This window comes from Natator depressus, chromosome 1, assembly GCF_965152275.1.
Source record: "Natator depressus isolate rNatDep1 chromosome 1, rNatDep2.hap1, whole genome shotgun sequence".
NCBI classification, from domain to species: domain Eukaryota; kingdom Metazoa; phylum Chordata; order Testudines; family Cheloniidae; genus Natator; species Natator depressus.
In genome coordinates, this window is record NC_134234.1 from 153,070,250 (window position 1) to 153,094,194 (window position 23,945).

The 23,945-nt window shown below is 41.2% G+C and overlaps 1 protein-coding gene across 2 annotated transcripts; it reads right to left on the bottom strand.

The window, feature by feature from the left end:
* Window positions 1-9,605: 9,605 nt before the first annotated feature.
* On the bottom strand, window positions 9,606-23,437 carry FUNDC1 (FUN14 domain containing 1). Of its 2 annotated transcripts, none has more exons than XM_074969226.1 (5): window positions 22,826-23,034; window positions 21,789-21,945; window positions 19,933-20,008; window positions 12,463-12,591; window positions 9,606-10,531 (listed from the first exon to the last, which is right to left on the bottom strand). In XM_074969226.1, the coding sequence occupies exons 1-5, from the start codon at window positions 22,830-22,832 to the stop codon at window positions 10,454-10,456; spliced, it is 447 nt and encodes a 148-aa protein (XP_074825327.1). In that variant the 5' UTR covers window positions 22,833-23,034; the 3' UTR covers window positions 9,606-10,453. The 2 variants fall into 2 exon arrangements, with proteins under 2 accessions (XP_074825327.1, XP_074825321.1); XM_074969220.1 differs by lacking the exon at window positions 22,826-23,034 and adding an exon at window positions 23,272-23,437 and having other exon boundaries at window positions 9,607-10,531.
* Between the last annotated feature and the right edge of the window lie 508 nt (window positions 23,438-23,945).

The following is a 23,945-nucleotide window of genomic DNA, read 5'->3' on the forward strand; positions in this document are numbered from 1 at the left end:
AAAGCACAACTTGTGTTAGGCTAAATCATAGTTTCCAGAAAGGCCTCCAGTTTTTATTTGAAGACATAAAGAAATAGAGAATCCACCACTTCTCCTTTGGCAGTTTGCGCCAATGGTTAATCACACTCACTTAAAAAATTGTGCGTTATTTTCAAGTTGAGTTTGTCTGACTTCAGCTTCCAGCCATTTGATCTTGTTCTACTTTTCTCTGCTAGATTAAAAAGCCCTTTGGTACCCTGTATTTTCTCCCCAGATGGTATTTATTCACTGTAATCAAGTCATCTCTCAGTCTTCTTTTTGGTAAACTAATCAGATTGACCTCTTTAAGTCCTTCACTGTAAGGCATTTTTTCCAGCCTTTGAACAATTTTGGTGGCTCTTTTCTGCACTCTCTCCAGCTTTTCACTATCCTTTTAAAAATGTGGACACCAGACCTGTATGCAGTACTCTAGTATCGCACTTACCAGTGCTGTTGTCATAAATATAAAGGGAAGGGTAACCACCTTTCAGTATACATTGCTATAAAATCCCTCCTGGCCAGAGGCAAAACCCCTTCACCTGTAAAGGGTTAAGAAGCTAAGATAACCTCGCTGGCACCTGACCCAAAGGACCAATAAGGGGACAAGATACTTTCAAATCTTGGGCGGGGGAAGGCTTTTGTTTGTGCTCTTTGTTTACGTGGTTGTTCTCTCTTGGGACTGAGAGAGGCCAGACAGAAATCCATCTTTTCCAACCCATCCTAATCCAAGTCTCCAATATTGCAACCAGTATAGGTAAGCCAGGCAAGGCAGATTAGTTTATTTTACACTCTCAACTTTTATACAAGGAACTCCCCCTTTTAAAAAAAAGACCTAAAACTAGTTATAATATCATAATATGCCCTCAGTACCTATTTATTCTGGTCAGTATGAGACTCATGAGTATGAGGATACTAACCATAAGATCTTTTATTCTATACACTCAGAAATACAAGCACTTAGGGCCTGATCTTGTACCCACTGAAGTTAATGGAAAGACTTTGTCTGAAAATACATGGAAGCAGGTAACCTACCAAAAACACATGCATAAAATAAATGTAACTACATCATCCTCTATACAATGTTTCATGTGGGGGGAACTAAGCCATGGACTTGATTGCTTTTTTTTCTTCAGGAACACACAAGAATGGAAGGTAGAATAAAGGGGAATAATGTGGACTTTTTCAGATTTTTGTACATTGGCAACTCCAAAATGCACCTCAGCCTTCTACAGTACTACTGCAACGTTATCAACCTTTCCCACTACTGAAAGATGAGTTAATTCATTTCAAGAATCACTGGAGGTAGTGAACTGAAAAAACCCCCCAAAACACTGCCACCTGCAACTTGATAATATATACTAGTAGTGTTGACTTCAATTGAAAATGTGAAATACTTAACAGATCGATAAACACAGAAGGCCAGCTAGTCAATAGTCAAGTCGGTTAAACCTTACTTTGTAAGAGTGCGGCTCATTCATTACTCCAAACCCCTTAATTCTTCTATTTTTCTCAATAGATGGTATCATTTCTGTTGGTTTTGTGATCCACATGAGAAAGCTCTACAGACCACTTGAAGGCCATCGACACCAGTTTGTGAAGAAATGAGCTTCATTGTTGAAAGAGAAAAAATGTGTAGCTGGCAAGTTACCTCTTCCAACTTAAAAGTTTTACTGTTATCAACCTTCATTTAAATCTCATCCATTTAAGCCCCAATCATGCAGACTCTTTAGCATGGGCTTAACTTTACTTACATAACCAGTCAAATTGAAGTCAGTGAGACTACTCGTGCTCAAAATCAAGCACATACATAAGTGTCTCCAGGATCAGGGCCTTAGATAGTACATTCTGTGGGGCAGGGGAAACTGTATGTTTATAAACCAATAATCACATTTGATGCTATATAAATAACAACAGCCTGAATTTAAAATGCTGTAATTTCCAGAGAAATTTGTTATCCTTGACAATCACATGCAACTGTGGGAACACACAGTGGAGTACATTATTAATACTTAAGATTCATTCTTTTTATTTCAAAGGGAAACTGAAAAAATGTCTGGCTTTATCAGCTGTAGGTTTTTCTTGTAAAAATTTGGTTAGACGAAGTGTGGCATCTTCAATATTCAGTGTTTAACCACCAAGACATTTGGACTGACTCATTGCAGTGAATTTAAAATCTCAAAATAAAACAATCTTCACTTTTTTTTTATTACATTGGAAGTTTGTTGTTCCTTAACTATATGAGAAAATTGGGTAACCTTCCCATCCCAATTTATGTATAGTTTGAGAAAGTATGAAGTTTTATTAACAATCATTACAAGACACACTGGTTCTGTCTTCTGTTGAATCAATACTGGCAAGCATACGTAGACAACCTCTGCTTGAAATGGAAGTTCTTCAAAGCATCTATTGTAAATGGGATTCATGATTTAATACTTATTCACTGATTTCTTGATACTATTTTCTATTAAGGATTTGAAAAATGTACACTGCATGTATGCAGAAATGTTTGCACATGTATTAAAGAGCATTCTGCTCATTTCTGGGAAGGAGAAAGGAGTGCTAGTGTACCTCTATCACCACAACATTTGGGTCACAATCAGCCAGCTGCAGATACTTCCATTGAAATATACATGAGCATTGCAAATAAAAACAGCACTCAACTGTGAAAACACTCTTCTGCTTAGTTCCCCCTCATCTTTAGATGTGAATAAAGGTCTCTAGATATATTTTGTGATGCTTCCTTCTCAGCACTGGAAATTACAGACTTTATGAAACATCTTGAAGTACTACTGTTTAAAGAGCAACATTTTCTCCTTCTGTGTTTAATTTTGGTAGCTTCTCCATTTCTACTGCATGCTTGTGCCTTTAGTCTTAAGACAAAGACACCTGAAAACTGCTGCACTGTTGAATATCTGCTGTATGTTTAATTTCAGTGCTGCCATTTCAGTTTGCATTTTGCATGAAAATGGCCTCCACAGACAATGAGACAAATTCTGATCCCTGAAAATTCAATAGCAAAACTCCCATTGATTTCATTGGGAAGAGAACTAGGGTCAGTATGAACGACAAACAATTGCTTGACGTTGGTTTAGCTACCTAGAAATAACTGTTGAAGTGTTGATTACCAAGTTATACATATACAAATTGAATAGACAACTTATTAAAGAGCTCTCTCAAAACCCACTACGCAGAAAACTAAATTATGTTCATTATATGTTACACAGGGATATAGGAATTGCCATACTGGATCAGCCCTGTGGTCTGTCTGGTCTCCAACAGTGGCCAGCATCAGATGCTACAGAGGAACGTGCACAAAACCCACCAGGAAGCAGATGTGGTTTAATCAGCTCCTCATTAAGGTGTCATCCTAATCCTTAATAGACAAATATTAATTTAAGTCTTTAAACATGAAGTTTTAGAACTTTTCCAAAAAATGTGTTAGAATTAACTATTATAACTCAGGATAGTCTTGTTATTCATATAAATGTCCAGTCCCTCTGTCAAGGTTCCTTCCCCACTCTGAACTCTAGAGTACAGATGTGGGGACCTGCATAAAAGACCCCCTAAGCTTATTCTTACCAGCTTAGGTTAAAAACTTCCTCAAGGTACAAACTTTGCCTTGTCCTTGAATCCTATGCTGCCACCACCAAGCGTGTTAAACAAAGAACAGGGAAAGAGCCCACTTGGAGACGTCTTCCCGCAAAATATCCCCCCAAGCCTGACACCCCCTTTCCTGGGGAAGGCTTGATAAAAATCCTCACCAATATGTACAGGTGAACACAGAACCAAACCCTTGGATCTTAAGAACAATGAAAAAATAATCAGGTTCTTAAAAGAAGAATTTTAATTAAAGAAAAGGTAAAAAGAATCAGCTCTGTAAACTCAGGATGGTAAATACCTGACAGGGTAATCAGATTCAAAACCTAGAGAATCCCTCTAGGCAAAACCTTAAGTTACAAAAAGACACAAAAACAGGAATATACATTCCATTCAGCACAGCCTATTTTACCAGCCATTAAACAAGAGGAAATTTAATGCCTTTCTAGCTAGATTACTTACTAACTTTTTACAGGAGTTCTGAGCTGCATTCCTGATCTCTTCCTGGCAAAAGCAACACACAGACAGACAGACCCTTTGTTCCGCCCCCCTCCAGCTTTGAAAGTATCTTGTCTCCTCATTGGTCATTTTGGTCAGGTACCAGCGAGGTTATCTTAGCTTCTTAACGCTTTACAGGTGAAAGGGTTTTGCCTCTGGGCAGGAGGGATTTTATAGCACCGTATACAGAAAGGTGGTTACCCTTCCCTTTAAATTTATGTCGCCCCCCAAATCACAGATAGGGTGAAACGCTGGCTGTGATTTCTTCCTGGAGCTCTAGGAGAAAAGAGAGTTAATAAGACACATGCATCTCTAAATATACTACCAAGTATATAAAGACTAACAATATTTTCCACATGTCAAGGACGATTTTAACCAGTTGATTCTGGGAAACTTTCATGGGAGAGTGCATCAGCCACTTTGTTAGAAGCTCCTGAGATGTGTTGGATGTCGAAATCAAAATCTTGGAGAGCTAAACTCCACCGAATACGTTTTTTATTTCCCGTGGTGGTATGAAGCCATTGTAGCACAGCATGGTCGGTTTGCAGGTGGAAACGCCGTCCCCAAACATATGGGTGTAGCTTTTCCAGAGCGTAGACAATGGCATAACATTCTTTTTCACTGACTGACCAGTTGCTTTCCCTCTCAGACAGCTTCTTGCTGAGAAACACTACAGGGTGGAATTCTTGATCCGGTCCTTCCTGCATTAAAACTGCTCCCACACCACGCTCGGACGCAACTGTGGTTACTAGGAACGGTTTGTCAAAGTCTGGGGCCCTTAGTACAGGGTCAGACATGAGTGTCGCTTTAAGCTGGTTAAAGGCCTTCTGACACTCTTCAGTCCACTGAACGGCATTTGGCTGTTTCTTTTTGGTTAGGTCTGTCAGTGGGGCGGCGATTTGGCTGTAGTGTGGTACAAATCGCCTGTAATAACCGGCCAAGCCTAAGAAGGATTGAACCTGTTTCTTTGACTTTGGGACAGGCCACTTTTGGATAGCATCCACTTTGGCCTGTAGGGGGTTGACAGTTCCTTGACCCACCTGGTGTCCAAGGTAAGTCACTCTGTTTAGGCCTATTTGACACTTCTTAGCCTTAACAGTTAGTCCTGCCTCCCTTATGCACTCAAAGACTTTTTGTAGATGTTCCAGGTGTTCTGCCCACGAATCCGAAAATATGGCCACACTGTCAAGGTAGGCGACTGCATATTCTCCTAATCCCGCTAGGAGACCATATACAAGTCTTTAGAAGATGGTAGGTGCATTTCGCAGCCTGAAAGGGAGTACATTAAATTCATACAGCCCGACATGGGTGGTGAAGGCTGATCTTTCCTTGGCGAATTCATCTAGCGGTACCTGCCAGTACCCCTTGGTTAAGTCCAAGGTAGAGATGAACTGGGCCCATCCCAGTTTCTCTAATAGTTCATCTGTGCGTGGCATTGGATAGTTGTCTGGGCGAGTTACAGCATTTAGCTTATGGTAGTCCACACAAAAACGTATCTCCCCATCTGGTTTGGGAACTAGAACCACTGGAGATGCCCATGCACTGCCAGAGGGGCGGATTACCCCCATCTGTAGCATATCCTGGATCTCCCGTTCTATAGCAGTTTTAGCTTGAGGAGACACCTGGTAGGGTTGGGCTTTAATTGGGTGAGCATTACCTGTGTCAATGGAGTGGTATGCCCGTTCAGTCAGTTCTGGGGTGGCTGAGAACGTCGGCACGTAGCTAGTGCACAGCTCCTTGATCTGCTGTCTCTGCATATGCCCAAGGGTCATGGAGACGTTCACCTCTTCCACACCACCAGCACTTTTCCCTTCGTAGTAGACACCTTCCGGCCACTCAGTGTCATCTCCTCCCTAGGCTATAAACTGACAAACCTTTAATTCTCTGGAATGAATTAACCCTCCAGCTTTGAAAGTATCTTGTCTCCTCATTGGTCATTTTGGTCAGGTGCCAGCAAGGTTATCTTAGCTTCTTAACCCTTTACAGGTGAAGGGATTTTGCCTCTGGCCAGGAGGGATTTTATAGCACTGTATACAAAAAGGTGGTTACCCTTTCCTTTATATTTATGACACCCTCCTTGATAATCACTGAATTCTTGGCTTCAATGACTTTCTAGAGCAATGAGTTCCACAATCCAAATATGCACTGAATGAAAATGTATTTCCCTTTTCCAGTTCTGAATTTTTTACATTTCAATTTCTTTGAATATCCCTTTGTTGTTAAATTACATGAGGGAAAACAGAAAATCCTGAAATACCTTCTCTAGACCATGCATTATGTTACATATTTTTATCCTGTCCCCTGCTATTGTTTCCTTTCTAAGGTGAACAATCATAAATCTTTTCACTCTCTCTTTATATGAGTTTTCCCATCCCTTAACATTGTCACCTTTCTCTGGAGCCCCTCTAGTTCTGCAATATCCTTTTTGAGATGGGGTGACATATATGCACATTGTATTCTAAATGGTTGTATACTACTGATTTGTATAATGACAATATATTTCTACATTATTCTCCATCCTGTTCCTGCAGCATCCTAACACCCTGTTTGCTTTTTCTGACCACAATTGCACACTGAGAGGACTTCGCTGAGCTGTCTACAGCAGTGGTCTCCAACCATTCGACGCACAAGATAACTTTTTGAATTTAAGTGCAACCCAGGATCTACCCAGCCCCTTCCCCACAGCCTTGCCCCACTCACTCCATACCCCCCTCCTTCCGTCACTCACTCTCCCCTCACTCATTTTCACCGGGCTGGGGAGGGGGCGCGGGCTCGGGGCTGGGGGGTTTGGAGTGTGGGAGGGGGCTCCAGGCTGAGCCTGGGGCAGAGGGTTGCAGTGCAGGAGGGGGTGAGGGGTGCAAGCTCTGGGAGGAAGTTCAGGGTGCAGGAGGGAGTATGGGGTGCTGGCTCCAGGAAGGGGCTCAGGGCTGGGGTGCAGGCTCCCACCAGGCAGCACTCACCTCAGGCAGCTCCTGGGGGGCAATGCAGCATAGCTAAGACAGGCAACCTGCTTGTCCCGGCCCCATGCCACTCCCAAAAGGAGCAGACCTTGGGGGGAGTGCAGGGTTCTCTGCACGCTGCTCCTGCCTGCAAGCACTGCCCCTGCAGCTCCCATTTACCAGGAATTGGGAACTGCGGCTAATGGAAGCTGCAGGGGAGGTGCCTGCAGAGAGGGGCAGCTGGCAGAGCCACATGCCCCTTCCTCCCCAGAGCCACACTGGCCGCTTATGGGAGCGGTGTGGGACCAGCACAGGCAGGGAACCTGCCTTAGTGGCAGCTCTGCTACACCACTGGACTTTTAGTGGCCAGAGATCATGATCGACTGGGAGAATCTCCAGGATCGACCAGTCAATCGCGATCAATGGGTTGGTGACCACTGGTCTACAGTAACGTCCGGATCCCTTTCCTTGGCTGCTACTGTTAATTTAAAATCCTATGTGATATATGAGTAGTTGAAATGTTTGCCTTCAGTGTGCAGTACTTTGTACTTATCAACACTGAACTCCATCTGACCTCATGTTGCCCATTCACCTAGCTTGTTAGTCTCTCAAATTCCTCAGTTATCTCTGGACTTGACTAACTTTAGGTTGGTTGCAAATTTTGCTAACTGATTGATCACTCCCCTTTTCAGATCATTAATACATTAGTGCAAATTCTTGATGTAGCCCACTGTTCACCTTTTCCCATGACAAAATTTATTCTTACTGTTTCCTGCATGAGCCAGCTTTTGATCCATGACAATGTTGCCTCTCATCCCATTGCTAATTAATTTCTGCAGTAGCCTCTTGCAAGGAACCTTGCCAAAGTCAATTTGGAAACCCAAATAACTTATGTCAACCATCTCTCCTTTTGACATTTCTTTATTGACATATTCAAATAATTTTAATAGCTTAGTCAGATACTGAAACTGTGCTGGTTAGACACTAACATATCACTATCTGGCAGGTGTTCTATTTTTAATTCTAATTTCAACCACATTACCAGATATAAAACATAAAGCTATGTGGTATGTACTTTCATGGCTTGCCCCTCCAGCCCTTTAAAAATATATGTACATTTGCTATCCTCAAAATCTTTCTGTAATGTAGCGATTAACAAAAAAACAAAAACAAAAAACTCTCAGATGTAGACCATCTAGGCCTTGTGACTTATTGCTTTTTAAAATTATCAGTTTGTTCCAATATCTTGTATTCTGACACCTCAGACTCAGATAGCACCTCATCTTTATTACTAGAAAGGAGGTCCAGTAGAGGAATCTTTCTAACGTCCTCTGGCGTGAAGATTAATACAAATAAATCATTTAGGGTCCTTATCCTCCTTAATTGCTCTTTAACCTCTAGTGATACTAAGGACCCACAGATTTTTTCATTCTAACAGAAGCAGGAAGCTAATATATTGTGTTCTATCTTTGGATATTTACTCTTCAAAATCTATTTTGGCCCTCTTACATATTACCTGCTTTAATTTATGCTTCTAGTGATTGGTTTCTCTATGGTTAGATTTCTGCATTTTGAAGAGTCTCTGGCTCAGATAGCCTTCTAAGCTTGCCATGTAGTCATAGTTTACTTCCTACTTTCCTTGTTCCCTTGTATTCAGAAGCAAGCATACACAGCCCACATATCACACATGCTGTCCTACATGTGGGGGTTCCCCACTGTGTATTCTAAAAATATATTGGGCCATTCAACATATTAGCAAAGGAAAATGGGTTACATGTTCAGGGCTGGTTCATCAGATATAAACCAGACACTGTGGCTGAACCTGGATGAGACAGACTCAATCCAAGAAATAAGTGAGGAAATGCTTGTCGGTATGGTAGGAAGCAGAGAGTAATTAGGAGAATTGGTAAATATGACATCTCCTTTGCTTGAAGGGATCTGCCTGCTCTTTGTGACACACGTTCACAAGTTTGAGGGCCAGAGCAGGTCCTGAAGTTGGTAGATCTGTTAGGGATAAAGAGATAACAGCAAATACTTTTTTTTTTTTTTTTAAATCTCTGCTTGGGTGGAAGGTTGCAAATTCACTGTCAGATGTAGACCTCCCTCCCTTTAGAACTTGCTTCCTGCTTTGGTCTGACACAGCCTCAAGTGTGCTGACTTATGGAGCATGCTGTAAGACTCATTTTCTTTCCCAGACTTTTGAGAGCAGGATGAGTGGGAATTTGGTGCCAATCGACTGGTGGTAACAAAACAGGGATTCGCCTCCAATTTATAGTTTTTGATTACTTAATATTGGATGAGTACATTTCTACAAATCAAAGTAAGTGACTCGCCTTCTACTAAAAACCTCAGCTAGAACACACCAGCAATATAAGCTTTGTTTAGTTCCAGGGGTTAACATGGAAGTGAAGTGAATAATTATTGCCTACTGAAACTGACTGTGGCAAGTGCTTTTGGATTACTCAAATTACACTGTACTGACATGCTTTAAAGTTCAACTAAACATTTTCAATGTTAAACGGAAACCTCAACACTTGAGATTTCCAACAGGTGGATTAAATGAGCTGTTCTCCCTGGATTACAAAATATAAAAATGTAATTTTAAGTGTCAAAGGTTTAAAGAGTACATATTCACATAATAAATACGTGTATTTCAATTGTAACTATCTGCAAGTTTATGAATGATATGCATTTGATGAAATAATGTGTGTACTGTTTGTACAATACACTAATTTGTATGCAAATACCTGTGCCATATCCCTGAATGTTAAAAGATGTGGGAAGTTTATAGAATAAAGTACAAAAAGACCCCCATCAAGGTTTGATTTTCACCTTTAATATGATCATGATTCTTTGTTACTTCATACTTCTGTAAAAAGTTATTACATGTTTATAGATTATTGCAGTGATTTCTAAGGAAGATTGTCAGCCCTCCAGCTGAAGCTACATATTGTATACATTATTAGTAATTGGCACTATTTACTACAGCATGAAGGACAATACCTTTTAAATAAAGATAAAGCAACATTTATCTGGAAAACATTCAGATTGAAAATGGAGCTTTCCTTCTTACATTACCGTAGCATAGCGATATCCCACAAATTACATTTTAAAAATGCTATTTTTCTGAATGGTCACAGAATAAAAAAGTCATGATGAAAATTAACCAGTTTTGTCCAAAACATGCTATTATGAGCAAACTGCAGTTTTTCAGCAAATCTTATGCCAAGCGTCAGAAGGCAAAAGCCTAAAACATAAAAGCTTCCAATTTGTCTGGCTAGTCCATTCTCCTTGCTCTGGAGTGATCAGTGACCCACACTGCTTTACTTTAAGACAGTGCACTAATCACTGCTACTGTTCTTTGTTGTGGTTGATGACATCAGGAAGACAAATTCAGGTCCTTAAGATGCAAGTCCTAACAAAAAGCCTCCAACAAATCCACTGGATACTACTATATTCTGTTTGATAAATTCTGTTGACTGAAAAAGAAAATAGTTTTTAGTGATCTGTGTAAAACCATTACACCTAATGGGAACATTTAGTATTATCATGATTAAATAAGAACAGAGGTTTTTACTATTTTTAAAAAACTTCATTTTTCAAAACCTGTTAGTTTAGCAGATATAGCACATGCTGGAGTCAGGTATAGTGCATGCTGACTCTGCAGACTTTAACAGCACACTTCATTCTTGACTTGTAGCATGGCTCTTATGCCAATACTGGCCTTCTTCTGTGCAGAAACTCTGCACTGTACACTTCCTTTGTAAAAATGTGAGAGCTAGGGTAACACCACTAAACTCATTTCTGTTTTAACCAGACACAGGGAATTAATTATAATTAGATTAATTATAATCTCAAGGTCACTTCTTTCTGATCCACACTTTTGTAATCTTTAATGCTGTAAATCATATACCAGAGGAAAGCATCGTACTATATCAACAGATGTTTGGATATAAGTAGTAACACAATATAATCTGTGGGTTATGACAGGTATGCAAAATAAATGTGATTTACATCTTTACTATGATGTAATCGGCATTTTGTAAACCAACAACATTAGATATTTCAGGCAACAGAGTAGTGTACAATTTTAAAATCAAAGTCATTTGAACACTATTTTCAATTCCTCCCTGGTCCACCCCTCAGCCTGTCAAAAGAGACTGATTAAATTACATCTGATTTAGAGAGCTGTATACCAAGTTTCAGACTGGAATTAAAATTATAAAAACAATTTGGCAATGAAGGTATAATTCTATATAGGTTATGTTGGAGATACCAACATCTTTAACTACAGAGACACCAGTGTGGGCATTGCTATGATTCTCTGCAGCATAACAAAAGTCAGACTTCAAGACAAGTAGTCAGAAAAAGCCCATACATCTCCTGGCAAAAAAGACTCACTTTTTCTAATATTCTGTTGGTAAAGGGAAGTCCTCAAATGAGAAACTATTCCTAAAACTAAATGGGCCTCAGCTATATTAGAAAAGCGTTGGTAGTTCCTCTTCAGTGCATCAACATTATGCACACCACAGACGTTTTGGAGAGGGACACTCGCTAAACTGGTTCAAGGAACGAGGTGGACAACTCCATGCAATCTAAAGCATAATTCCCATTACTTGTACATAGGCAAACTTATTCCTCATTTTAAAGTCAATATGAAAACACTTAGGGGTTAATTACTTTTAGTACAGTACTCCACCAGCAATTAGAGATTCTCTGCGCTTATTTGGTTGAGAGTATAGCAGGGGACAGTAAAGCCTTGTAGATGGATGTTTGCACCACCAGTCCGTTATCCAGATGTGACAAGAAGATCAAAGATTACGAACACCTAAGGATTCAATACCAGCTCCAAAATGTTTTTACTTCATTCAAAAAGGGGGAAAGGGTAACTTTTTTCAAAATCATAATTTTGAGCTGCAACACCACCACCAAAAAGCAACTTTATTTTACTCAAGTAAAGTGATAAGCAACCAATATACTGGGATGTTAATTGGCCTTACAGTAGGATGCAAATTCCCAGAACTGGCACATGGCTTTTGTACCTCTCTATTTTATGAAGACAAGCTCTGAAGCCTGATCAGCATAAGGCAAGAAGTAATTGTTATGGTCTGGCATGAGAACAAAAAAATCTCACCTGGAAGTGACCATTAATATAACAAATAGGTACTGGGCTGTCCTGCAGGACTGCTAACATTTATTAAAACATAGAACTATGTTCTGTTGATAAGATTGTGTAAGTCTTCCCGAAGAAGCGGGACTATGCTCGCGCAAGTTTTCAAATGCTGCCTAGAATTTTAGTTATCAGGCATAACTATGATCAGTGGAAGGCCAGAAACCTCAAACAATGTAATCTTAACCGAAATGAAACAGCACACAGTTCAGAACAATTTATTTTTTAAAAACATCTTACCTCTTCAATGAGGGTGCTGATTTCAGGTGCTGCCCTGTTCGCACGTTTTTTTATCTGTCTTTTTGCTTTGTTTACATCTTTTTCAACTCTCTTCCAGTCAACTTGCACATACCCACTATGACTGGCAATCTAGGGCAATTAAAAAAGTATTAAGTAAGAATAATTACACTAACCAACATCCAAAGAGTCAAATCACAAGATGTTTGTGTCTACCCAATTTTAAAAACTGTTTCGGGTTTGCTTTTTCTAGAGAAAGACAAACATAGAAGTTCAAGTACTTTAATTACAGATGCTACAGATATTGTGTTTTAACATGCCAGAAATTATTTCTGTAATAAATCAAAAATATACTTTGAAAAAGAACTGGCAAGGTTCAATAGATTCTCGTTTCTTTCCCTCCTTTTCTACTTTTTATTTTATACTATGCTTGAGATTAATTTACAGGTTAATTTATATAGGTCAATTTATATACTCAATATTTATTACTGCTTTACTTGCTGCAAAACAGAAACTTAAAGCACTTTTATCAAAGGACTAAAAGGCAGCTTTGTTTCATTTTAGTTTCTTTCAGCATCCCTGTTGAAATTTTAATTTAGGACAGGGTGCTCACAGAATCTGTTATCTAAACCTCACACAGAAATAGAGAGAACTATCCTCTTGTCTTTAGTATTATAAACTGTTCAGCATAATAAGAACCTAATACTATAGGATTCTAGCCCTCTCCACATCACTAAGCCCCAAATAAATGGTATAAGTATCAGTGAATAACATGAACCACTTCTACCATAATGCCAACAAGATATTAGGCAACTAATTATGGGCAAATAGAGGAGCAGTTGCAGACAAGTTCATCCTAACTTTAAAAAACAATCCTCAAACAGCCAAAAAAAAATCCCACATTTTTTACTATGAATGTTTTATCCCTTTCCCCCATATTTTTGTTATTAGGCACTGAACTGTAAACACTTACGCAGCTGTGTAACTTGACACACACAAATAGTCCCATTGAAGTCAATGGGACTACTCACATGAGTAAAGTAATGCACATTTAAGTGGCTGTAGGATGAGGGCCATAGATTGCAAAATTTTTAGGGCAGAGACTGCATTTTCTTGTAAGAGTGGAGAACACCTAACACATTGTGGACAATGACTTACTACAAATAATTCCTCTTAATTGGATAACACCACAATTAATCAAGAAAGGAAAATCAAGGCTACAAAGATCTGCGACTGTCTTTTAAACGTTGGGTAAATCAGTCTATATATCCATTAATTATATATATTATCCATAAACTTTATGGGTAAGTTTTGTTTTTAATATGAACTCAAAATCTGAGATTCATCTAGGGAGAAAGTCATACAATGGAACCCTGTTCACAATCTTAAGTATGGGGCCAGGAATAACTCCTCCATAATGTCTTGAACTTAACCACCACATTTTAATTTGCAGTCACTGGGTTCTGCTGAAGTCATTAACTCAAAAGAATCTTCTTAGCTAGATTACCTCACTGCAGTTACTCACATGGGCTGTGAACACCTTTGCTATGGAACACAATAAAGAAAATACAGAAGCAGATGGAATAGGAAGAGCGGACTAAAAAACCAACTTCTCCAACAGGAAGTTTCACCCACATTAAACCAACCAACATGAGGAAGTGCTTGTTACCATTAAATAGCATTCAGTTAGTTTTACAACAGACAATGCTTAAAGTTTACCCTGTTCCAGATTCATAAATCTGATACTTAAACAGGCAGCATTACCTACCACACACTTGTATACTTTAACAAGGTGTTTAAAAGATACTAACTTTATCATACAGGAGTTAACAAATGAACTAAAAGAAACAGAGAAGGTAAATCTTCCTTTTGAAGACTTAAACTCTAGGGATTAGATCCTCAGATAGTGCCATTAAAAAAAAAAATCACTAGTTTACACACGCTAAGGACCTGACCCAAAATATTTCTACTAAAACTTGTCAGACCTAATGCATTTGCTTAAAGGCAAATTTCCAATATAAAATTCTATTTGCTTTGGCAGTTCTGTTGAATGCCCCTCTCAAACGGTGCACAAAACTGTGAAGTCGGATATTCAACACAAGAATTTGAGAAACCCTCACCTTTTTATCCCCCCTGTAGCCCTCTCCCAACTTCATTGAGATGTCCCAGCATGCATCATGCCGCAATATCATAGCTACCACAGAACCTCAGTGAAGTACATAGCCAGACCAGAGTAGGCCAGGTAAATCCTAGTGTTATTTTTGCACCTTGTATGGTTTTCAAAGGTTCCATTTGTTACCGAATCATTTGAGTGAAAACATGAATCCATCAATGGTGTTTTAAATGGAATGAGTCCAAATATGGAAAAGAAATAATAAATAAATTACTACAGATAAAACTTATGATTAAATAATGGCTAACAAAAGATTGACTCTGACACAGACCTTAGTCTAACAGGAGCAAAGAGCAGTAAAAACATTTTGCCACTGAACTGAACAGATATGACTAATATACAGAAGTAAAGGGGCATGCTCCATCAACATCCTCAGATGCCCCAGGAACCCCTCAGACTCTCACTGCTAGGTGGCAACTTTGCATGATTTCTTTACATTTCCATCACCACTACAGTCCCATGGAGCAATATTTTATATACAGTGATTCTCTACCTTTAGCCCTTTCCTGCAGGGCCAGGAAGAAACAGAGGTTTCCCTTCTTTGAGATCTTGGCACACATTGAGCTCAGCTAGTCCTAGTTACTCCCTTTCTATAGTTCCTTCCTATGTCCTCTTACACCCCTCTATTAGTGGACAAATTGGCTCACCCAGCCTGATCAGCCACTTAGCTGACTGATGCCTAAGTGATCAGAGTGTTGGCTCACTTACTAGCTCCCAGCACTCTGTCTCAAGAAACAGATCTTTCAAGTGACAAAGTGCTTTAAAAAAAACCCCAAAATAAACAAACAAAAAAAAAAACCTAACCCAAAGTCACTTTTCAGAGGGGAAGCACATTTTAAGGATTTGGCATGTTTTTCCATAGTTCTCCCTACTATAAGGAACCAGTTAATCTAAAGGCTATAAAACAGGGGTGGGCAAACTACGGCCCACGGGACCGTCCTGACGAGCCCCTGAGCTCCTGGCCAGGGAGGCTAATCCCCAGCCTCTCACCTGCTGTCCCCCCTCCCCTGCAGCCATGTCACTGTGTGGGCTGCGCAGCTTGTGCCCACCCACCTCCCAGGCTTTCAAATAAGCCTGTCCTGCCGCTCTGAGTGGCATGGTAAGGGTAAAGGGGGGGGGGGGCGCGGTTGGATGGGATGGAGGTGGGGGGGGCGCGGTCAGGAGACAGGGAACAGGGGAGGTTGGATGGGAGGGGTCGGGGGGGCAGGGAGCATGGGGATTGGATGGGGATGGGGTCCTGAGGGGGGGGGCAGTTAGGGACGGGGGTCCTGGAAGGGGGCGGTCAGGGGACAAGGAGTGGGGGAGGGATGGATGGGTCAGGGGTCCCTGGGGGGCAGTGGATAGGGGGTCGGGGCAGTCAGGGGACATGGGGCAGGGGGTTTTGGATAGGGTGTGGGGTCCTGGGGGGGGGGCGGTTAGGGGCGGGGGGGTCCCAGGAGGGGGCGGTCAGGGGACAAGGAGCAGGAGTGGGGGCGTGGTTGAATGGGTCAGCGGTTTTGAGGGGGGCAGTCAGGGGGCGGGAAGTGGGAGGGGATGGGGCCAGGCTGTTTGGGGAGGCACCGCCTTCCCTACCTGGCCCTCCATACCGTTTCGCAACCCCGATGTAGCCCTCGGGCCAAAAAGTTTGCCCACCCCTGCTATAAAAGGAAAGATGTTAAGTTTGTTACTGTTTGTTATGAGAAATGAATTATTTTTTATTAGTTGCTTTTATTTTTCCAGTGCCTATATATTATAGTGGACTTGAACTTGCCTTGTATCAGGCACATTAGGAGAATTTACTCTTTCTACAAAAAATGATACACAATTAATCAAATTAAATTGTTCAAAATATCCAACTTCCATGATATCTGATGAGGATAATAAGGTCTTGACTTATAAAAGCCATGCCTATTCCTTAACGGATTCTTTTCTCTCTCTCTCCCCCACCCTACAAGGCTACTTTTTAATAGGATCAGTTGTAATGTTGCTAATTGAACTAGCCTGTTTTCAGAATTTGACTTACTATCTGCTACCTGCGACAAACCACGTAATATAACCAATATAATAAATTGGTTAGTCTCTAAGGTGCCACAAGTACTCCTTTTCTTTTTGTAATATATTTTGTTTTTAGTTTCCAACTAGATCCCTTGAAATCAATTTAATATACACTAAAAGAAAAGTTAGGTTTTTCTCGCATTTCAAAAACTAAACAAATAGGACTCTACTTGAGTACCCTACCCAAGAAACAGGACCCCTTCTTGTTCCAGTGGATTCCTCTGGTACCTGTAACTTCTCAACATTTTGCATTAACAAAACTTGAAACTTCAAGGAAACTTGAAAAAAAAGTTAATTTCTAGTCACCTGCTGAAAACCCTTGAACCTGTTCGATGAATGCATTCAGCATATATTCCTGAATTAAAGTGAATTTACACTGTGCATTTACAGAGGATTTTTAAATGAAAATACTTTAAAGACTATAGAAATGTAATTAGACCACCATTCAATTTATGACTAATCTTTAATATGCGAAGTACCTAGAATTAAATGACTAAGACATTTACTTCTAGCAGAATCTGATCTGAATCAAAAATGGAGACAACTGAACCTAAATGTACAACTGAAGTATAATAGTTCTAACCTGTCCAACCCTCTCCTCATAAATTTCCTTATCAGATATTTTCCACAGGAAAGGCCAACACACACACAAAAATCAAGATATACATAAATGGATACAATAAGTCCTCACTTAACATTGTAGTTATGTTCCTGAAAAATGCAACTAAGTGAAACGACGTTAAGTGAATCCAATTTCCCCATAGGAATTAATGTAAATAGGGGGGTTAGGTTCCAGGGAATTATTTTTTTTGCCAGACAAAAGGCATTATATACACTTTAAACAATTTTAAACAAGCCATTTAATACAGTAACTCCCCACTTAACGTCCTCTCACTTAACCTCCACCCCTTCGCCCAAGCCTCCACCCTTAACCCGCTTCTTCTCTACCTCCTCCTCCTTTACTCCGCACGCAGTGTCCTCGCTCCTCCCCCCTCCTCCCAGCGGCAATCAGCTGGTTTGCAGCATTCAGGAGGCTGGGGAGGAATGGGGGAGGCTGCGCATTGCGTCCTCGCTCCTCCCCTCAGCCTCCTGAATGCTGCAAGACAGCTGATTGCCTTGGGCAGGAGGAGTAGGGGGAAGGCCCTGATCCGCGAGGTCCGCCAGCGGGTGGGAGGGCATAGGGCAGCTAATAGGGGGGTTGCCAGCTGTGAATAAAGCAGGAGGCCAAACGACATGATAGGAGAGCATTGCACAACTTTAAATGGGCATATTCTGTAATGGAGCAGGGACGTAACATCGAAACAACGTTAGGCGAGAGGACGTTAAGTGGGGAGTTACTGTGCAGCAAACCTGTTTTCCCCATTTGTATATAGGCTCTTTAGTGATTTACAAGCTTTTTGTTTCTTTTTTTAATTCAAAATTTGTGAGACACAAATTGATAAGGCTAGCCAAGTGGTAGAATGTTGTACTGCTAAGCAGGAAAAGCCAGTTCTGAAACCCAAACCCATGCTCTTCTGGACAAATGGAATTTAAATATTGAAGTACAATGAGCACTCCTAAACCCCACAGGTTGTGCCTACACAAAAAATTGAATCATTCCCAACTGATCCAGAGGTGTACGGCACTGGTTTAAGGCAAAGAATTCAGTGTATCCATGCTAGTCAGATTGATTTGTGCACCATCTCCATATTTGGGTTATTCTAAACCATTTCGGATGCAACGCCCTCGGGATACATGTCCAAGGTACAACTCACAGCAATAGTCAGTCTTAGATATTTCAAAAGGTCATCAGTAGCGAGAGAGACATTTTTGGGAAAACTATCAGAACCGTTTCAGTTTGACCCATTTCAGTGTTGTCCCCACCGGTGCTAAAATGGATCAGATTGAAACATTTCTCAGACCTGCTGAAAACCCACACCATTTTTGGAACACATATAAACTAACAAGTACCTATGTGTGAGAACACAACACAACACTTAACAAGGATCTAGGGGAATCAAGTAAAAAGTAAAAGTTGCTAGTGGATGGAAGTGACCTCACAGCACAACAACATTTTGGCTAATTAAGGAGCAGCACTTACAGGTCCCATACTAATAAAAAAAGAAAAGTGGGAGAGGTTTTTCAGAAACTTCAAGGACTCTGTTAGTGAGAAGACTGTCCAGTCTTTAAAATGGTGGGTATAAATTTTGATTGAACCTACTGGTTCATTAGTAGGCTCTCAGTTCACTTCCTCTGAAGTGACCTGGAGAAAATGGATTAGGCCACATGTCATTCTGAGATGGGGCGGGACAGTGACCATAATTAACCACTGGAACAGCTTTCCAAAGCATGTGGTAGATTTTCCACCACTCGAAGTCTTTAACTCAAAATTTGAGGTCTTTCTAAAATGTATGTTCTTGTTCAATCCCAAATCATTGGATATAATGCAGGAGGTCAGAATAGGTGACAAAATAATAATTTTGTCCTCAAAAACCTATTAATCTGGCCTACAGTAGAGCTGAGAGCAGTTGGGCAGGGAGAAAGCTGTGGAGCCAGGAGAGGTAAGAGGAAGCTGCTGCTGAGGAAAAGGTAATATAACTAGCAACACTAGTGCTAAGGGAAAGGCTACTCTCAAAAGTGGGCCAGAGAGCTGAGGTAGCAGCAGATGAAGAAAAGGAAACAAAATGTGGAAGGAGTCTCAAATAAATGCTGGAGGAGGCAACCTGTCCACAGTTATTCTTATATTAAGAACTTCTAATGCAATTATTTGTATCAATTTTTTACATCTTCAACATTACAATAATAATAAACTAGACACCTAGACTATGATTGTCAAAGGAGTCTAATTCACTTAGGTACCTTTGAGATTCCGTCCCCCTGTTAACAGAAAATAAAGATTGCTTACATTCCTTGATCTCTGCAGCGGTAATTTTATAATCAATTTGCTAAGTCTGGCAATATCAACTCAAAAATAGTATTTCAATTTCTGCATTACGGTTTTCATTCTTTCAGCTCACTTGAAACTATTTTTATTTTAAAATATTTAATTATTCCTGTTTGTTATAACATTTCTGATCAATAGCTTTAAAAAACTGAATGTAAAACTAAGTAAAAATATACCAGCACAGCAGCAGTATTTTTCTATTAAGTGCTAAGGCTAATATAAGAAATAGATATGGAACTTACCTTCCCCTTCCCAACCCAAGTATAAGCCAGTTGCTGAGTTTTTTCCATATAATTCAAATATAAAACATTCCCTAAATATTAAAATATGAAATTCTATATACCTGAAGTAGAAGAAATCCACCACCTACTGCAGTTGCTGCAAGTTTTCCAACTTTCTGGAACAAAAATCCTGCACACCTTAGAAGACCCAAAAAAACAACATTCCAATAAAGTTAAGTTTGTCTGGCCCACAGTGCCACTTTTCAGAATTTTCATATTAAACCCTGCTAAAATTTTGGATTGCTAAAATGACAGAGTTTCACTTTCCTATTTCTTACTCTGTAGCCTGCAATTTATGAGAAATTATAGATTTATGTAATACAAACACTTTTTGGTGACTTAGATCAAGCACAAGTCTAGATCAGAAAGGGCGTTATCAACTAATGGTTATTTGATGTCCTTTGGAAACTGAGTTGGTGGCTTCAGGCCTTGTCTACACAAAATAATTTAATTAAATTGCACCACTTTAACTGGTACAATCAGTTAAAACATTACAACCCCCTTAGTGCCAACAATTATATCAGAATAAAGGTGCCTTTATAGATATATCTATTCTGGTAGGGAAGGAGAAATAAGCTATACTGGTTAAAGGGACTTTTGTACCAATATAAGTGCATCCACAGTAGGGGCTATACCGATTTAACTATTTCAGTAAAAAAAACAAGACCACCACACACACACCCCAACAAAATAGTTAAATCAGCACAAAAATTGCATGCAGACAAGGTCCTAGTCTATTTTCGAGTGGAGAAAAGCTTCCTTTCTATTTAACATTCTTGTTGGCACACTCTGAGATGAGTCTACCACCTTGTCAGTTATAGCGCTGGCCTGTGTGTGCCGGGACTGAGGTATTTTTGTAGGGCTGTTATAAACAGGTTTCACTGCCACTCCACAAACTGCACCTGTTTTTATAGAAAAGATACTTCCATTTCTAGATTCCTCGATTTGGCACTTTTCATGATTTTGGCACTAAACTCCCATTACACTTTGTTCTAAAAACTCCTAAGGCTATTGTACATTTATCTATTATTTATAAAAACTGTAGGGAGACACAGACAGGTTAAAAATCATATTGAAACACTAATTCCCCAACTCTATTATTAAGCACCTCATATTATTTAAACAATTTTAAAATAATAATTGTCTTTTCACCATTTATGCTCTTTTGTTTATTGTACAAGCTGAGTAAAGTGTAAAAACAGAGATTCATTTCACTTTCATTTAGCCCATTTTACTTTCAGGTTCTCGTGTATTTGCATTTTAAACATAATAGCATTGTTTAAATCCAAAAATATCTGTTTTCATTAACTTAAAAAGTGTTGTCATATAATATTAATGTTTTACTATTAGAACTTAATACTTTGTACTTATGGTTGTAAACTTCTTTTAAAACAGAATACTCAGATGAAATGTCTTTTTTAGCTGAGGTGATATAACAACTTCACATTTCACTATCTGTAAAAACTGCATAGAAGTTGTTCAATTTCAAGTGGCTTTTGCTTTTAAACAAAAAAACACCTTCACCTAAAAAAAAAAAAATGTATTTGGGGCCCTTGACTAAGTCTGCCCCACATTTCTTCTGACCTTTTTTACGTGCAAGTCTTATTCACAGTAACAAAACAAACAGGCCTCATGTCTGTATTATAACAAATAAAATATCCTACTCATTAGTAACACTAGCATTATATACAGTAATTTCCCATTTGTTTGTTAAAGAATGGATCTTAAGAGTTCTGTCACTTCTTCAAAGCTCTTTTGCAATAACTGGCAAGTTCTTTCCTTATCTCTTGAATTTACATTTATTAATTAGGAAACCATGCAAGCTCAAACAGTTTATCACTTCAAATGATACAGAACAGTCAAGAATTTAAGAACAGTCAAATGCATGGCGCAATAATCAAAAGTGATCCTCTCTCACCAACCAGTCACTCCGCCCACTACAATCTGAGTGGCTACAGAATACTTTTCTACAATTGGTCCAGAATTTCGGCCAAACACACGATTCCACCAATGGTGACGCCTTGCATAGTCTGTTAAATCCAATACTTCATACGAATCATCATCACTGTCGTGCTCTTTAAAAAAATAAAAATAAAAATTAATATAGGTGATTCTCCTTTTAGTGAGTGTTCAAAGCAAGTTATAAAAGCATTAGTTCTGAGCTTCTCAACTGTAAGTAGTTCAGTACAAAAGTCTCAGCCATCTTTTTAAAATTTTGAGGTAAATACAGGTCAACAGGCTGGTAAATTAAGAAGATACACACATAAAACGATGGTATTATCACATTACTATCAGTTGCAATCAATACTTAATGGTCTTGACTACTTAAAATGGAGGGCAAGTGACTCAAACAACAGAAACAGCAGCCCCAACAAGCTAGCACTGAACTTTCCTGTTACCAGGTCACTAGTAGTAAGTAGCTGCAACTACCAACTGTCCACTTTGTTTATTACAGAGGGGACAGAAACATCAAATAAGGATTATTTGTCTTAGGCCTGGTCTACACAGTTTTTGTACTAGTATTATGATGGTTAGGGGGGTGATCTTTTTAACCCAAATAGTTATAGTTTTACACCCCCTACTGTGGATACAACTGTACCAGTATAAAGGTGTATAGTTTACTTCCCTTCTTGATCAGGAACACCTATACCATTATAAAGCACCTTTACATCGGTATAACTGTGTCCACACTAGAGAGAACTATATCAGCTAAAAGTTGTACCACCGTTGTGTTTAGACAAGCCTAAAGGGGAAGCAAGCTATGGAAATTTTTTCACCCTTGCCCCAACACTGCAAAGTACCTTGTAAATTTAATCTCTTGTCTTTAATGGCTTTGAATAAGGCCCTAAATAGCAAGTCTATTCATTCCTCTCGTTTCGTGACTGTGCTAGGATTTCCGGGGGCATTTGTTGAATACTTGACATTTCGGTGGCACACTTTATCTGAAGATCTGACCTTGCATTAAACACCATCATGCCCTGCAGCCCTGATCCTCCCAAGCAGCCGGGCTGCAGGGGACCTAAGGGCTGCTCCCATCCCACAGACGAGGAAGCGACGGGGGCCGCACACTGAGCCCCACGGACTTCGCGAGCGACTCCGCTGTCGCAGCAAGGACGGAACCCAGGAGTCCCAGTCCCGAGCCCCGCCCGGCAGCTTCCACCCCAGGGGCGCCACTTCCCGGCAGGACGCGGCAGCGGCAGCGCATCCCCCGAGCCGGGCGCTTCCTCCCAACCCGCCCCCGCCCTGCAGCCACCAGGGGCCGCCCCCGCCAAGCCCCTCCCCGGCCGGGGCACGGGGGCGCTCGGGGCAGAGAAGCTCCCACTAGGGGGCCCGGCTGAGGCGGGAACGAGTCTCCCCGCGAGGGGACCAGGCCGGGCCGCGCCCCCGGGAGACTCACTCACCCGAGGCGGAGCGAGGCCTCCGAGCCGCCATGTTAGCGACTGTTTACTGGGGGCGGGGGGCTGGAGCGGAGCGGCGCCGCTCTGCGCCGCCAGACGCCGCGCTCTATGCTCCCGCCGCTCCACTCGGCTGAGCGCGAGGCTGGCGCAGACCCCTCCGCGAATAGCGGCGCCGGGCCTCGCCGCCGGCCGGATGGGTGCGGGGTGACGTCACCGCCACCTCTGCCCCGGGGGGTTGTGGGGATTGTAGTTCTGCTGGCTGATCCTGTGCGCCGCTGCGGCGGTGAGGGGAGTTCCCGGCTGTGGGCGCCTTGTGAGCCCCGCCCTGCGGGGGGGACAGTGCTGCGCCCAGTTACGAACCCTCTCGCGCTCTCCCCCCCAGCAGGGATGCCAACAGCTGCGGGGGGTTCCTCCCAGCCGCCATGTGCTCGCGCGGCCAGCCCCGGGCACTCACAAGCGCTGGGGGCGCCCTCCCCCCCCCCGAACAGCCCTGTCCTGCCCCTTTCCGGGGTCCCGACCCCGCTCACGACATTCCCCCACCCGCCCTCGCTTTCACCGGGGTGGGGCTGGGGATAAAGGGGCAGGAGGGGGCTGGGGCAGGGGGCAGTGCGGGCGGGGGTAAGGGCTCTAAGTGGGGGTGTGGGCTTTGGGGTGGGGCCAGAAATGAGGGGTTCAGG